At 39.0% G+C, this 17,586-nt stretch overlaps 2 protein-coding genes across 4 annotated transcripts in view; one reads left to right on the top strand and one right to left on the bottom strand.

Annotated features, from left to right (window-relative positions):
- LOC23687419 (protein white) overlaps positions 1-13,765 on the top strand; it is a 62,951-nt gene extending 49,186 nt beyond the window's left edge. For 2 of the 3 annotated variants that reach the window (XM_021844716.1, XM_021844708.1), the window contains 5 exons: positions 459-530; positions 653-1,590; positions 11,609-11,939; positions 11,995-12,355; positions 13,146-13,765. In XM_021844716.1, the coding sequence (XP_021700408.1) occupies positions 459-530; positions 653-1,590; positions 11,609-11,939; positions 11,995-12,355; positions 13,146-13,531 (2,088 nt within the window). In that variant the 3' untranslated portion in view covers positions 13,532-13,765. The remainder of the gene's footprint in view (positions 1-458; positions 531-652; positions 1,591-11,608; positions 11,940-11,994; positions 12,356-13,145) is intronic. The other variant, XM_011494678.2, reaches the window with a different exon arrangement.
- The window catches only part of LOC5576467 (sphingomyelin phosphodiesterase 4), a 42,368-nt gene continuing 38,454 nt past the window's right edge, over positions 13,673-17,586 (bottom strand). Inside the window, exon 7 of the mRNA XM_021844701.1 lies at positions 13,673-14,388. Within this exon, the coding sequence (XP_021700393.1) occupies positions 13,771-14,388 (618 nt within the window). The 3' untranslated portion in view covers positions 13,673-13,770. The remainder of the gene's footprint in view (positions 14,389-17,586) is intronic.

The raw sequence follows: 17,586 nt of genomic DNA, 5'->3' as shown, positions 1-17,586 counted from the left end.
CCGATTGAATCATTTTTAAACCGAAAAAAAAATCCTGCCGGTGTTCTCTGAGTTTTCTGAGGATTCTGATCGGGATCCCAGAGGAACCTGGGAATTGCTATTGGATTCCTAACAGACTCTTGAGAATTACCATCAGAGTTTCGTACATTTTTAACAAGATTTTTGTGGAATCATCACCAAACCATGAAAATTTCTAGCAGGCTTTTGGGGTTCCTCAGTGGGATCATGAAACTCCGTTACATCGTTTTTGCTATGAGATTACAGAAAAAATAACTTAAGTAAACAGTTTTTCTGTAAAAGATATTTCACTCACTTAGCTTTTGAACGCAGTGGAATTTTAGACCATTGTTTGCTTGACTTTTTTTTAATCATAATTTAAATGTTAGAGTGTTAGAAACCGTGTTCTTATAAACAATATTCTCCTTTTCTTCTTCCCTGTCTTGCGAAACAAACGATAGAGAGAAACTTATCAGTGTACCTGGCGTCTAAGCTGCGAATCAAGGAACTACGATTTTCCAGCCACTTCCTATGTAAATCAATCGAAGTATCGTTTAGTACATTACATTTAATACACTTCTTCTTCATCTATGCATCTTTGACTTTTCCAAAATGAATATCCTATTTCATTATACATTTTTTCTTTTACTTCCAGCGCTACAGCACCAGCAGTTATCAGGATGTAGATGAAGGTATCAACAGTTCGTTCGGCAGCAATGACAAATCCACGCTGATTCAGGTTTGGAAACCCAAAAGTTATGGCGCCGTCAAGGGACAAATTCCACAGCACGAACGACTCACATACACATGGAAGGAGATCGATGTGTTTGGAGAGACGCCAGGTGATACCAAAAAGGAACCCCTGTGCAGTAGATTGTGCTGTTGTTTCTCCCGCCAGAAGAAAGACTTCAATCCCCGCAAACACCTACTGAAGAATGTGACCGGGATGGCTAAGAGTGGAGAGTTACTGGCTGTGATGGGTAGTTCTGGCGCCGGTAAAACAACCTTGCTGAACGCTTTGTCCTTCAGGTCGCCTCCGGGGGTCAAGATCGCACCGACTTCAGTACGTGCCCTAAACGGAATCCCAGTCAACGCGGAACAGTTGCGAGCACGTTGCGCCTATGTGCAACAGGACGATCTTTTCATTCCCGCGCTTACAACTCGAGAACACCTCGTATTCCACGCAATGCTGCGTATGGGTAAAGATGTACCCAAGAGTGTCAAGATGAATCGAGTCAACGAGGTGCTTCAGGAGCTTTCCTTAGCGAAATGCGCAGACACAATCATTGGAGCGCCAGGTCGAATGAAAGGCCTGTCCGGAGGTGAACGGAAACGGTTGGCCTTTGCATCCGAAACCCTGACCGATCCTCACCTGTTGCTTTGTGATGAACCCACTTCCGGGTTGGATTCGTTCATGGCTCACAGTGTTCTACAGGTGCTGAAGGGAATGGCCCTCAAAGGAAAGACGATTATACTGACCATACATCAACCTTCATCAGAACTGTATTGCTTGTTCGACAAAATTCTCCTAGTGGCAGAAGGACGCGTTGCGTTTCTTGGATCTCCCTATCAGGCTTCGGAATTCTTTTCTCAGTGAGTAGACTTGTGAAATCCTGACGATTTTGCTTTACTAGCAGGGCTTGTGGTGTCTTGCCTCTTAAAACACCGAACATGAAACCCAAAAGCCAAACGCAATAGGAATCAGACGATGAGAGTTCTTCATAGATCTGACCAGACATGTCTCTAAAAATATTTCTAAGACTTTTCTTTTGGAAATTCATCGCGATCTTGACATTACGCGTAATCCGCGTAATCATCGTATTTTTCCAAAGTTACATTCAGATATTACGGCCCAGATAGCCGTAGCGGTAAACGCGCAGCTATTCAGCAAGACCAAGCTGAGGGTCGTGGGTTCGAATCCCACCGGTCGAGGATCTTTTCGGGTTGAAAATTTTCTCGACTTCCCAGGGCATAGAGTATCTTCGTACCTGCCACACGATATACGCATGCAAAAATGGTCATTGGCATAGTAAGCTCTCAGTTAATAACTGTGGAAGTGCCCATAAGAACACTAAGCTGAGAAGCAGGCTCTGTCCCAGTGGGGACGTAACGCCAGAAAAGAAGAAGAAGGAAGAAATTCTTTAGGAGATTTCATCAGGAGATAACATATTGGTGAATTACGGATTCGTTGTAGATATCTTCAAGAATACTACCTGATTTTAGTTTAGATTTTTCAGAAATTACATCAGAGATTTCATTCAGAATTCAAGATTCATGCAGAAATATTCTTTCATTGATAGAACTTCCTTCTATGCAGAACATCTACCAGAATTCAACCAGAAATTTCTACTTATATACCTCTAACACGGCCAATTGCAGCTAGACAGTAAAATAATAGTGGCCTTAGTAACTAAAATGATCAAAATTGTGACCCGGTAAAGTGATTTAAAAAAACAGTTCAGTTCAGTCCAAACAATATTAGGGGTCATCCAAAAACGACTTCAATCATTAGGGGGAGGGAGGGGTCTAGGAAAGTGTGACAGTGCATGTATTAGGTATTGGAAAAAGCGTGTCAGAAGGGAGGGGGGGGGTGGTTCCAGAACGAAACAACGTAGGGACCAGGCTCGGCAGGGCAAATCCTCTGCAGCCAACTTTTGGTCGGCGCTGCAATTCTAGTATAATGTGAGTGACTGCATTCTAGCACTTGGCATCCGCACACATTCTCTGGATTATATTGTCAGGGAACGAGTCCCCTCCACATGTAGCTAGCATGCGATCTCTCACAACCATGAAACGCAGGCAATCGAACACGACATGCTTCGCTGTTTCCTACACACCAGCACAATCGGGACACGCAGGAGATTCTGACTCAGAATTTCTGAGTGCCAGAACCTATATATGTACTGCCTATAGCAATCATGTCCTTGAGCTTAAGCTTGATTGGGCACCCGTGGTTGCTACTCCAGTATCGCCAGATCAGCTGCACTTACACAAGGAACCAATCAGATGACTGCTTGGGATTAACAGACACCCTCAGCGTATAGGTGCTGGTGATCTTCTATTTTAGGCAACAATAGCTCCTGCCACGTCAGAATGCAGACCAATGAGGGGAAGCGGGAGGAATTGATGATGCATTAAACTGCCTCCTACAGTATACCGTATATATCACTGCGTCTACGCCAGTTCATGCGGGACACAGTCGGTTACAGTACCTTATTTGATGCGAATGATTTCACGACTTCTGTCAGCTCTTCGTTCGTCACCCTCGCCACTTCATCTCCTTCATCTGCCGCATACGGCGCTTGTGGGGTGATGCGGGAACGATGTACACCGTTTATCGATCGCAGCAACTCGGGCGACTTCTCTTGGGGCGCCATGGTATCTTTCGTCTTAGCCATGGGGGCTCTGCATTGTTTTGATTTTGTATTGAATTTTGACGTTTACTGGCCTTGTTGTTTACAAATTTCATGGAGGAGTGAAAGAGATGGCATGGTTTTTGTGCAGAGCCCCATTACCACTCTGTAGGTCCATTATCACGGACTCGAGTTGTCTCTCTGGCATAGACTATCCAAGAATGCCTGTTTACTACCACTAGTTCGATAGTAATACCACATCGGTCTTCGTTTCCGAGACTGACTGCCAAAGCAGCTGCTTGGCTGCACCAAAGAGGTTTAAATTTAACTGTGTTACTTCCGTTTTGGCTGCTTTGATACTCCGCTTGTGCCCAGACATTTGGGTCCACCCGTTGAGTGTCCTTTGTCTTCTCTGTGGACACATATTAGGCATTTAGCGATTTACTTAAAACCGCTTGACCTATGGCCATCGGTGCCGCATTATTTGCACAGCTTACTTCTATCGGGACCTTTGCACGACTTATGGCCTTTCCCGAAGCACTTGAAGCAAACTTCAGGAGGCTGTAGCTTGCTCAGCCGGCAAATCGACCAGCCTACTTTGTGTGCGCCCAAGTTCTTCGTTTTGCTAGCCTCTGCAACCGACAGCCTGATCGCCGCCACCTGGGTTTCCTGCGTTCCCTTTCTAAGGTGGATGGCCTTACTGGCTACGTTGATGTCACACTGCTCTTTGAGAGCAGCCGAGACCTCCGCTGCATCGGTGACCTCATCCAGATTTTTACACTGGAGAGTCGCTTCTGCAGTAAGGGATCTTTCTCTTACATCAACCTCGTCGCCAGGTACTTCTTGTGCTAGTTGCTTATAGTCTGCACCCTTTTGCTTGGCGTCTTTCTTTAAGACTAGGATCATTTCACCAATCCTAGTCCGCCTTATGCTCCGCACATCTGCGCCCAATGGCGATAGCTTCTCCGTGCTTCGCATCGCCTTCAGAACCTCAGCGTATTTCGCCTCCTCCGTTTTGATAACGAGGGCCTCGCCTAAATTCCTACGTTTCGCTGTTTTCGGTTTAGCATTCTCCTTGGGCTCCGTTTTCGGGTTTCTCTGTTGTTTCTTATTTCCAACTCGTATCCACAGGTTGCTGTTGTCTTGCGCCCGTGGTTCCTGTGGAAGCACCGCCTGGTTCGGGCTATCCCGTGGGCTTAGGCTTGGTGTTTACCTCTCCACTGCTCCGGCCGTCCTCCAGAGCTTTTACGCTCTGGAGGACGACCGCACAGGTCGCTTTTCCATTAGCAACCATACGTCTTTTCGTCACGTTCATCACATTCATCCTCGGAAGGTCCCCTTTTTCGCATCGCGTAACGAATAATATCATCAGATATATTCGCGTTGCATCTGAGGATGTCGACAATTGTCACCTCATTCGACTCGTCTCACCCCACACGCCGCGCAGAATAAGCACAATATTATCCAGTACATATCCAGCTTTTTACGTGAGATTGCCATAAATTTTTTAACCACTCCCACATGATTTTTCTTGCCTAAACTATAATTTTTATGGTTGCATCAGCAAACTGTTACAGTGATACCTCCATGAGTCGATGTTCCATGACTCGATATCGACTCATGGAACCATACTAAAAACATAATTTCATGGTTACTATGATGGTCCCTAGAAGCAGCTTTCCAAAGAATTGCTGTTCCATGACTCGATATTTCCATGAGTCGATGGTCCCTTCAATATCGACTCATGGAGGTTTCACTGTACAAGTTGGAAAATTTATGAAAACATGGAAACAGTCTTCAAAGATCATCATTGGTGCACAGATATTTTGAAAAGCATGCTTTGAAAATATCACTGCTATGCGTAGGATTCGCGTCTTTTCAATTCAATTGCTCCTGTGCTCACTTGATCAAAAATAATGCATCATTGATTCAAATCATTTCAACGCAAACTGCATAATCTAGACCTCGGATTGCCAGCCTCGGTTAGCATAAAAACAACCCCTTTGAAAAATAGTGGTTTTCAACGAGCTTTCAATTGGAACTTCTTGCTTCCCCTTTCGAAAAAAAAATCCTATCTAAAGGGCTATGTAAACAGTATCGTAAATAAATAATATGTAGTGTTGTAGGTGCCACCATGAGTGTACACCTATATGTGAGTAATATAATTTGTTTTAATATTAGCTCTTTCAATGAAAACTGCAGGTGTAAAAGGTCAGTTTCGCTAGTTGAGGTCATTTATGTCGCCACTATCCTGCTGGTACTGCAGTATTAGTTTATCATAAAATAACTCAGAAACATTTTTCCTATTGGCAAGAGGCAATCTATATGTTTAAAAACGTTACAGACTTAACCATTGGGGCATAACAGAACTTGCATAGCGGATACAATGGAAGTAGGGAAACTTTCGATTTGTTTGTTCAATTTGAAGTGAGAATAGACCTTGGTATTTAGACTATCAATACTTCAATACTTTAATTGCTTTGGTTCGGCAATCAGTCCTATGAAATCAGAAAAATTACATTGCGCCATAACGCCGCAAAATAGTAAATCGTTGTTTTTTTTCTGATTTTATAAGACTGATACCAAAACAATGCAAATAGCGTATATTACAGGTTATAACTTATTGTTTCGTTATGGTACAAGTTTCCCAAAGACATTTTTATTGTCATTAATCATGCGATAACATATTGTTAGGTATTCAATTACAATTTGTCGATCAGGTTCTATTCCATAAATCACATGCAGATTTGTAACGATCTATACCGCGATCCAACAGCGCTACAGCGTTGCTGTCCGTACATGACGCCAATGTCGTAAGAATGCATATATGTGTTTCTGATGAAACTGATTGTGGCTATAATAGAAAAAGATTACACTAACATCGTCAAAAGGCTTTTTGGAAAATCAATCGATACTTAACAACAGCTGCAGGAGAATCCCTTTGTTCACACAAAATTGTTCACCATTTAGAGAAGCAGGGAAATCTTCAACTGGATAGGTACTGACATGCGCTTTGTGACCTTGCAATGAGAAGAAAACATTGTTGGTTGCTAAGCCTACCAACAATGTTATCCTCCTGCAGCGTAGTGCGCTAAGTCGAAGGAGCCACAAATGATTCAGATAAATGATGCAGTATTTTCACCGAAATGATTAGAGCAAATCAAAGCCTTGTTGGATTGGAAAATAAGGGTCGTGCATTCTCTTTCTCCTTGTTTTTTGAATCAAAGCAACGAAATGCAAAGGCAATTTTGAAGACTGCATGGAAACATCAAGCAACGTTCAAAATCTACAAAATAGTCTCCAACAGTGACTTTGTTGAATGTATTTTTACTGAATAATTCATTATTTATTAGAATACTAGTGGTCCCGGCAAACTTCGTCTTGCCATCAAGTAGGCTGTTGGAAAACACTAAGAATAGTTCCATACAGAATGACAGTTCCGTTCACGCTCGTTTTTCCGACTTTCCCGGTGAATATCCTGGGATTTTGATACACACAAACACGTCGGAACACTTGACGAACAAAACGGAAAAATAATCATTCAAATCCGTTGACCCGTTCGGAAGCCATTTCGTGACATACAAACACCATTCTATTTTTATTTATATAGATTATTTCTTCTTCAGTCCTGGAAGAGTTGTTTATTACCCGCTGTGAGATTCATCATGTGTTGTTTTATGGCCAAGGCCTGGATTTGACTGGTAGGCTTGCAAAAATTATTCACATCACACCAACGTTTGTGTAGAATGTTGTAGGAATTTCTACATAAGATTCTTTATTAAGGACTCGATTTAACTTTCGTATTATTTGCAAATGTATGCGCTGTAAGTGATCACATTATGCCTATAATATGAATAGAAAAACTTCTGTCTTAACCTACGGCTTCAAATCACCATATCCGGACTGTCGAACTTTAAGTCATTAGATAGAATAGATAAAATAAGATAAAAGAGTGACCTGTTTGGATACCATTCAATCATTAAATATTCAGATAAAAATTCTCAGAAACTTAACCTATTTACCATAAATGTGAAGGTTTTTGAGATTGGAAGTTAGGTTGATCAAAACGTCTGAGTAGTGCGCAAGAGAAAGTACACTGTATTGAGAGCGCTATACAGAATTCCATTGGCCAGTATTCAAGGAATAAATATCAGGATTTTCCATTATAATGGTTTGCAAAGTTTTATGAACCAAGTCGACACTATCTACAGCACAGAATTCGTGTGATATGCATGAAGCGGCACGTCATTGGCAAACTGTCTTGGAATCGTTATAATTTCGTCTTTTCTATGAGTTTTATTAGCGTAGTCCTTTCACAGCTTGAGTTGAAAAATTTATATTGTATTATTGTACCTAAAAATACAAATGATTATTATTACCTAAATGAAGAAAAAATGAAATTTTGAAGATACAACATTGATGAAAAAATTTGACAACTAAATCAACAATCTTAAATAACAACCTACTAAGATATATCTATAAAGTCGGTAGGCCAAAATGTCAAATATGAATTGCAAATGACCACACAGTGTGGTCAAAAGTATACTGCCAAACTTGTCAAATCAAGATTTTTTTCTAGTTATTAATACTGCAGCTCTAGTTAAATAAATCGAATATATTTTCTTGTGTAGTGATTTTGACTGTGTTTTCGTAGAGTTGACAGATTAATGTAGTCGGTTGAAAATCGTTGGTGTAGTTCTTAATTTTACCATGGATTCAGTAGTTTCTACAATAAAATTCATTTCAGTGTATTTCAATGGAGAATTCTAAAGATCATCTATAAGGTACAGTGGGGGAAGTGTAGCAGTGGGGTAAGTGGATCATTTGCCAATATAAAGCATAAATACTTGAATATGTTGAATGTTTTCGCACCATTGCTTCGTTTTAGGTTATATTCTTACGCCCACACTGAAACTATTGCAAAACTGGTACTACACGTACACTAACACAAGCAAACTTGTTAGCTGCAAAAAGTAATTAATTTGAAAATTGGTTTCCACCAATCAAAAATTCATTGTATCTCTGTCTAAAATCAAATTCTTCTATTTTTTCGACACATGGTGAGCATTTCAGTTCTAAATGAATGAATCACAATGAAAAATATGTCATTTTTATAAATAAATACAAATATATTGGACATGGTACACTTACCCCTACTTTTTAATGGGATGGGGTAAGTGGATTAAGAATAATTATCATTAATTGGCAGACTGCTTACGAGAAATTTAATAAGCTATAATATCCGCAAATGTTGTTTTCCTTTATTTTGTTCCATTCCCAGCTTGAATTTGTCAAATTGGCCATAGAAAATTTGAATTAATCCACCTAAAAGTTTTTTTAACCCTTCTTGTATAAAAAAAATATTAAAAGAATAATAATTTCGAAATTCACACGAAACTTTTCGTGGTTTATCTAAGCTGAGTTGTAAAAGAGCAAAATATACTTATTTTCCAATCGAGAGCATAGTATCGTACCTTATTTGACCATATAAATTGTTCTAGACAGATGACACACATATATTCATAAATAAAATAGAAGGATTTCAGTTTGTTATTCAAAAGTAAATGTAACTAATGTTTTTAAACCATGAGTGTTTTTCGAAAATATCTTTAAGAATAATCCTACAATACTTCTGTATAACTTATGCGTATAAAAGGAAGAATTTTCTCCAAATTTTTCTTGTTACAATGTTTTTTTTTTGTTCAAATTAGTTTGAATTAATATATACATACTTTTTATAATATTTTGATTTAATAAAAATAGTTTTTAATTTTAAAGTATTAAAATGTAACATAAGTAGCACTAATAACAAGAGCGAGGGTAATATCATTCTTATTAAACATAATCACACTACATTTGTTTCGAAAACAGATTTTTTTTAAAGGTGATCCACTTACCCCACCATGGTGGGGCAAGTAGATCATTTGGCGCAAATTTTTCAGTCTCCCATACTCAATACATAACAATCAGAAAAATCGAAATAAATGACGATTTGAAGTATAATAGTCCCTTATTTGTTATCCATAGAAAAAAATTTGAGTTCCATTATTCACGTTAGCTGTACATAATAATGAAGTTAACTATTGATTTTTCTGTATCCACTTACCCCACGGTACCTTATTCAAATAAAAACTATCGTTCAATTTACTCTTCATTTATTGAGCTAATTTTCGTAATCGTAATCTTCTCGTAATAGTTATCAAAAAATGCATATATTCAAAAATGCATTTTGAAATATTGGCTATTGAAAATGGAAAATTTTCAGCCAACGTGCATGCAAGTTTGTGAGCTTGTAAGGCAATTTATTTGCTTAATTTACCACAGAATTCAAACTTTATGTGTATAACAATACTTATCAGCGAAGTTTATAATACTATCACAAAAGTTATAGAAAAGTATTGTATTTTACCATATGAGAGAAACGAAGAGTTTTGTATAGAGACTGTTGACAATAATGTTGAAAAAATTGATTTAATCTAAATTTTATCGAGCAACTTCAATATAATTATATCTGAAATGAAACTTGAAGTCATATTTTGCATGCTTGCTGGACAAGATCACAAAAAAGTTTGATGAATTATATCTTTAATTTCATGGAAACATCAATTAAACCATTGTTTTTTACAACTGTGTAGCGAAGTGTAGCTAAAATTTGTGACGTGCAGAACGGCATTAGATTCAGCTACCCCAAATCAACTAGACACATAATTTAATGTTTGAGACACGCAAAAATGTCATTTTTGTTACGCTGTGTAACAGTCTCAATTTTCAACGAAAGACTAGTTGGTTTTTGATTTAATGTTCGAAAAGATTGAATTAATGTTGGGCAATATTATTTGAACTTTATACAATTTGTCTAGAATGACCTACACATGGATTTTTGCTTAAATTTATAAAGTTTTTAGTTTCGAATCCTAGCATAAAACGAAGCCTAAAGATTTTTTTTGAGAAACATAAACAAATTACTTATAAAAAATAAATAACCGTACACATTTACTGGTCTAAATTATAATATACATATGCATGGATAATTCAAAAACACTCCATCAAATTAGCATGATGTTCACGGTTTTCGTGAATTTCCCGGGATCCCGGGAATTCCCGGGAAATGAAAATTTTCATTCCCGTTTCCCGGGAAGTCAAATCCCGGAAAAATTGAAAACTCTAATTCAGATGAAAATGTCTTCGAGAATTCAACGCGTTTATAGTTCTTCACAATTTCTTTGTCAGCTCGAAGGTTGAAGTGTGCTCTTAGGTACAGTCAACTCTCCCTTACTCGACCTCTGTATCTCAATATCTAGTTAGAGAACTATAGTAAAATTTGGTGTTCATGGCTACCTTGATGGTCTTTTTGCATATTTGCACTGGTTTAGTATTCTGTAACACGATATTTCCCTAACTCGATGGTCCCTTCATTATCGAGTTATGGAGAGATGACTGTACTTCATATCTTGTGGCTGCTTCTTGTGCGCTCATTTGCCTTAAAAGCATCATGTTTACAAGACTTTATAAGGCCTCCAAGGACCGAAAGTTTGGTTATTTATGCTTTAGTTTTGTTGCTATTTGTTTTTTGTACCCTACATTGATAACAAAAAGCGAATTATAGATTAGATCCCAGTTATTAGGTTAACATATTTACTGTCCGGTCATAGAGGACAAGAGGTGTCCGGCCATAGAGGACTTGCAATGGTTTACTAAAAAGGTTGCTTTTCTTTGATTGATGCAAAACTAACTGAAGTCAACGTACGGAGACAATTCTGCTCAAATTATAAGAAACATTTGCGGCTACATTTGTATAAAATTTTATCGTTTTACATTTTTTTTTGGTAGATTGTATCAGAGTGAAGCTTTTAACAGCTACTGTTTGTTTACGTTTGGACATGAAAACGTCATAGTTTGTATACACTACAAAAATGTGTTTTGGTATAATCCTGGAATACAAAAATCTTAATATCATTATTCGTCTTTGGAAAATTCAAACTGTCCGGGCATAGAGGTTGTCCGGCCATGGAGGACTTCCCTCTAACAGTCTCTGACAGTTTTTCTGGAGAATCTAGAATTTTGTATCAGGATTCAATGCTAGCAGAATAAAAAAGAGACTTTAGAGACCATTTTGATGAGAATAAAGAATTTAGAGACCTTCCAATAAAAATAGAGGCATTTTAGATACTTGCATTGAAAACGTGACTGTGTCCCTAAAAAGTGAGAGACCTGCTAATGGCTTTGTAATAGGATTAATGTTTCAATCCAAATTTCAGACTTGGAATACCCTGTCCTCCGAACTATAATCCGGCAGACTTCTACGTGCAGATGCTGGCAATCGCACCGAACAAGGAAGCTGAGTGCCGCGACACGATCAAGAAAATATGCGACTCCTTTGCTGTCAGTCCGATGGCTCGGGAAGTTATGGAGGTGGCCAATTCCGGAAAGAACGTCGAAGAGCAGTACTACCTGCAGCCTATGGAGGGAGCCAGCAGGACGGGCTACCGGTCCACATGGTGGACCCAATTTTATTACGTGTTATGGCGTTCGTGGCTAACGGTGCTCAAGGATCCAATGCTGGTGAAGGTTCGATTGCTTCAAACGGCGGTAAGTATCCATTGAATTTTCAATTGAAACATTTATTGAAAAAATGATTTTCTAGATGGTCGCCACTCTGATAGGATCCATCTACTTTGGACAGAGGCTGGATCAGGACGGTGTAATGAACATCAACGGAGCGCTTTTCTTATTTCTTACGAACATGACGTTCCAGAATGTGTTTGCAGTCATCAACGTATTTTCCGCTGAGCTACCGGTATTTCTACGGGAGAAGCGGTCGAGGCTTTTCCGCGTTGATACATACTTCCTGGGAAAGACCATTGCTGAGGTGCCGCTCTTTTTGGCCGTTCCATTTGTGTTCACCTCGATCACCTATCCAATGATTGGACTCAAAAGTGGAGCGACATATTACCTGACGGCACTGCTGATTGTCGTTTTAGTCGCAAACGTGGCGACATCTTTCGGTAAGCAATGATAATTGAAATATGTAATTAGGCTGATACAAATATTAATTTTCTTTTATGTCACCCCCCCCTTCGAAAATCCGAAAATTTTGAAGGGGAGAAAAAAAAAAGATTCATCATATTTTTTACATTAGTAAGGTTTTTTTCAATTTACAAAGTAAAAAACAAATAAAATAATGATCCAGAGGACGATTAAAAACAGTTTAACAACTATCATTTAAAATAAAAATTCAAAAAAATAACTTTTTTTTTTATTTATTTTTTTTTGTTCCTTATTTATTTTTATCCCCCCCCTCGTACCTTCCATGTGGTCTCGGACATAAAAGAAATTTAATATTTGTATCAGCCTTATTTTAAGAAAAAAAATGTCGCAACAATCATTTCCGGTGTTGAACGGGAGAGATGATTTGCATAATGGGTTATTCAAATAGCTGAAACGGTCGCTTTGAAAAGCATAGACTTGGATTTGAGGGAGATGAAACCCCCCAAAAAAGGTCCTACGTGATCAACTTTGTATGACATTATTAGGTGAAAATGGAAATCGGGGCAATGGATCGTTCGGGGAACTGGAATTTTGGATGGTAAAATTCGCGTTGATGGCACTTGGGGTACAGGAATCCTGTATAATGTTGTAAAAAATTGAGAACAACTACGATGATTCTATTAGAGATTCTTTTCGACATTTAATAGATACATATTCAATATTTGAATCATATATGAGTTCGTGAGCTCACAAAGCTTTTGACAGCAGTAATTTTAATATACTTTTTTCAAAACTCCCTATTTTCAGGCTATCTAATATCCTGCGCAAGTTCATCCATTTCGATGGCCCTATCAGTTGGGCCGCCTGTCATCATACCGTTCCTGATTTTCGGTGGATTTTTCCTCAACTCAGCATCAGTTCCGTCCTACTTTGAATACCTATCCTACTTCTCGTGGTTCCGCTACGCAAACGAAGCCCTGTTGATCAACCAGTGGAGTACCGTGCAGGAAGGTGATATTGCCTGCACTAGAGCAAACGTAACCTGCCCTAGCTCTGGACAGATCATCCTGGAGACGTTCAATTTCAAAGTGGAAGACTTCGGTTTCGACATCGCTTGCCTCTGTATGCTGATTGTAATATTCCGCCTGGGAGCACTTTTCTGCCTATGGCTACGCTCGCGGAGTAAAGAATGAACATCAAAGTTTCCTCTCGATGTAAAAGTTAAGTAAAACGCAAGGATGTCATCACAAGAATCTAGTTTAGTCATGCCTGCCGTGTAGTAAGTGTAGCAATTAGTCTGACTAAAAACCCCAAATGCAATGTGAGATCGTTTGTTTCTGGTAGTAGCGCAATTCAGCTCGAATATTTTTATTACATGTAAAAAATATTCAAATATACTTTTTAAAAATACAAAAAAAAAACGAAAATTTAACTAACCTGTTCTATTGATGACTCTGGGGTCCGTTCGCACGTCAAACAGATCGGAAAGAAGCGATTTTATGAGCAAATAGAAGAATGTTGTAGAAACAAGCATCATGAAGCCGTAGCTCGGCGCATTGAAGAATAGATATCCCAAAAAGAACGAGAACACTATCACAAACGCCGACTTGTATGATGCAAGTACTCTCAAGCATATTCTCGGTCCTAAATTGTCTTGTTTTAACATACAAACTCCTTGGGATTTATCGAACGTCTGGGAAACCATAGGAGGGCACAAAATCTGGCGGCTTAGTTTGCCCCATAGGTCGTTGCGATTCCAGAGGTCGTTCATCTCCCCGCCAAACATGAGGTTCAGTTTACACGACAGTTGGTGTAGAAATCGAACCAGGAAGGTAAATTCTGTGCTAGTGATTGGTAGCAAAGCTGGATCGCCCGTGTAGCGGAGGTTGTTCTTGCGCAGCTTCATTTGCTGCGGGGTAAGTGGGATCGTTTGGTTGGAGAGAGTCGAATCCATCGTTGTATTCCAGGTGCTGTTGGCGGATGGATCGATTATCGGGGAGGTATCGATCTGCATGGCTTCACCTTGGAATAGCTCCTCAGTGAGAGGGATCTGTAAATAAAGGTTTGATATTTTGTTACACGCATCCAGGGTAATCAGGTAGGGCTTTTACATTTTCATATACAGTGACTCAACTTCATTTTCGTATGGGGAACTATTTTCATATCAAGTTGGTATAAAACTATTAAATAGTCCATGGTCTTCAATATACTTTATCAATATCGAAGATCATAGGTGTCATCTATTGTTCAACAATGACAAACTGTATTCATTTGCTTAAATCTTTGGAATAATGGAAAAGTATTAAGTTTGTGTCTAAAATTGATCCAATTCCATATTCTTACACCTATCAAAAAACATATATAGAACATTCAGATGTACATTTGGACAATTTATAAGCGCACATATTTGAAAAATAATAATAATTATTATTATTATCTTTATTAAAGAGATTTTCAGCTCAGATCGTGGCTGGTTCGTCTCTGGAAGAACATGAAACTTAAGTAAATTAAACAAAAATACCACTTTGCTAAAATATACTTCCTTAAGAATGATTTGCGAGTATTGCACAAGTTCCAAAAAAATAAAATAAGTTCTAGAGTAGCTAGGAGTGGATATCGACAACTTATACTTTAGGATCTTCTTCTTCTTCTTTCTGCCGTTACGTCCCAACTGGGACAAAGCCTGCTTCTCAGATTAGTGTTCTTATAAGCACTTCCACAGTTGTTAACTGAGAGCTTTCTTTGCCGATTGACCATTTTTGCATGTGTATATCGTGTGGCAGGTACGAAGATACTCGATGCCCTGGGAATCGAGAAAATTTCCATCCCGAAAAGATCCTCGACCAGTGGGATTCGAGCCCACGACCCTCAGCATGGTCATGCTGAATAGCTGCGCGTTTACCGCTACGGCTATCTGGGCCCCTACTTTAGGATCTTAGGTAATATAATATTTATAACAAGTTCAAAACCTAAAATTTTAGACAATTTCTCTCAGTGTGGCTCCTTAATTGATATACATAATCCATAGTTAATGTTCATATGAAAACATTTCGTATTTATTATAAATTGACGCTTATATTGAGCTATTCGGTAATCCAATCCGCATGTTTATTAAATTAATTAACTCATTACGCGTGGTAAAGATGGACAAATTATGGGTGAAATTATGAAAAAAATCCACGTGCTCGGCTGGGATTTGAAACCAGGACTCTTGTATGCTAGACGAGCGCTTTACTAACTAAGCTACCGAGCCACTTGGTGACCCAATAACTGAGTTGGTTACAAGTTTAAAATTCAAACTCCTACAGACCACGCGGACCCCTTTTCCCCTTTTGGTTTTTTTTTTCGTAATTACCAATAGTCGCATAGCTGAGAATAAATATTCGTATAAAATCGAAAAATAAATCCAGCGGCATTATTTTTACATCATCTAAAAGCTTTTTATCTTGGCTTTGAGCTTAAGCTTGAGCTTGATTGGCCGCCCGTGGTTGCTACTCCAGTATCGCCAGATCAGCTGCACTTACACAAGGAACCAACCAGGTGACTGCTTGAGATTTTACAGACACCCTCAGTGTATAAGTGCTGGTGATCTTCTATTTTTAGGCAACAATGGTGCCTGCCCGGTCAGTATGCAGACCAACGAGGGAAGGGGAAGGAGTTGATGATGCATTCCACTGGCTGCCACTGTAGACCGTATGCTGCGTCTACGCCATATTCATGCGGGAAGGGTGAAGGGGTGGGCTATTTTTTATGGCAGAGAGGCTTGCTGGTTTGGTTAGCAGACTGCCTATGTATCAGACGTAAGGAAAGGCGTGCTATAATAATGATAGAATGGAAGCGTAGGGAAGCGGTTTGTTTCTGTCCGTCTCGAGTTCTAGCAAATGCTATGAACTATGATAGAGTACATGTGCTTATACAGGGGATAGGCAAAATGATTGAGATAGGCAAAATTTTGCCCAAATTCAAATGATTATAACTTTATGAAAAATTAATGAAATTGGATGCATCTGGAAGCAGTCGACGGCAAATTTGGTCCAGTTTTAGGAACTTCCTTGGCCATGCATATTGGCCACTGGACACCGGAGATGTTCCGGATTTTCTGAGGTCATGTCCAAATGTCATTTTTTCTGTCGCTTGTATTTTTGTGCGGTGTAAAGTTAGATAGATGTTTGCAATTTTCCTAGAAACTAGAACTAATAGGAAGTTGAATGCCACCGGACGCATTAAGATTGGTTGGCAATCTTCAGAAATATGACCATTTCCGTAAAACTGGTTCCGGAAAGCATGGTCAGTCATGTTTGTATTTCCAATCATGTAAATATTATCCGGAGCTATATCCAAGTGGACATCAACCTTAAAAATGATGTTTCCTGCAGCGTATTCAGAACCATTAGATGCACAGACCACTCTATAGAAGGTTCCAGGTGCCCTGGGGGAAGTGGTCAATTAGGAACATATCTGGAACCATATCAATATGGGCATCAAACTTCATGATTTTCAAAGGTTATGCTTTCCGAAGCATTTCCAGCACCACCGGCTGCCATGACCACTTTATAGTAGATTCCAGGTGCCCCGGGGATGTGGCCAATTCAAAACATGTCCGAAAACACATCAATATGGATAAAAACATCAAGATTTTTGAAGGTGATGCTAATAGAAGTATTTACAGCGCAACTTATTTATATGACCACTGTATAGTAGGTTCCATGGGCCCTGGGGGATGAGGTCATGTTTCGAGTTGGCCACATCTCTAGGAGCCCCTGGAATATACTATAGAGTGATTATTATATCTTGTGGTTCTGAAAATGCTCGCCATTTTCCAAGTCACATGGATCTTACTGTTTATGGTAGAATGTGATTCTAAACAGATGAACGGACATGTTCCGAATTGGCCACATCCCCCGGGGCACCTGGAACCTACTATAAAGTGGTTAGGCAGAACTATTTATTTCGATCATTTTTTGAATAAAATTGAGCTGGGTGTCAATTGTATTTAGATAAATAGCTACTGACCTTCATGTCAAAAAATATTTTATTACGATTACTAGCGAAACGGCCGTATAAAGCCACTAGTGCAACTATAGGGGACTTTCCACTAAGGGAACACCGACCTAGTACATTAAAATTTAGTTTTGAATGCTGTACGTTTGAATTTTGATAGGGGTACGAATATGGAATTGGGTGAATTTTAGACATATATTCAATACTTTTCCATTAATCCAAAGATGAATGTAAATGGAAACATTTT

This window comes from Aedes aegypti, chromosome 1 (assembly GCF_002204515.2).
Source record: "Aedes aegypti strain LVP_AGWG chromosome 1, AaegL5.0 Primary Assembly, whole genome shotgun sequence".
Lineage (NCBI taxonomy): Eukaryota > Metazoa > Arthropoda > Insecta > Diptera > Culicidae > Aedes > Aedes aegypti.
The sequence above is the reverse complement of the archived record's forward strand: the minus strand, read 5'-3'. Positions and strand labels throughout refer to the sequence as shown.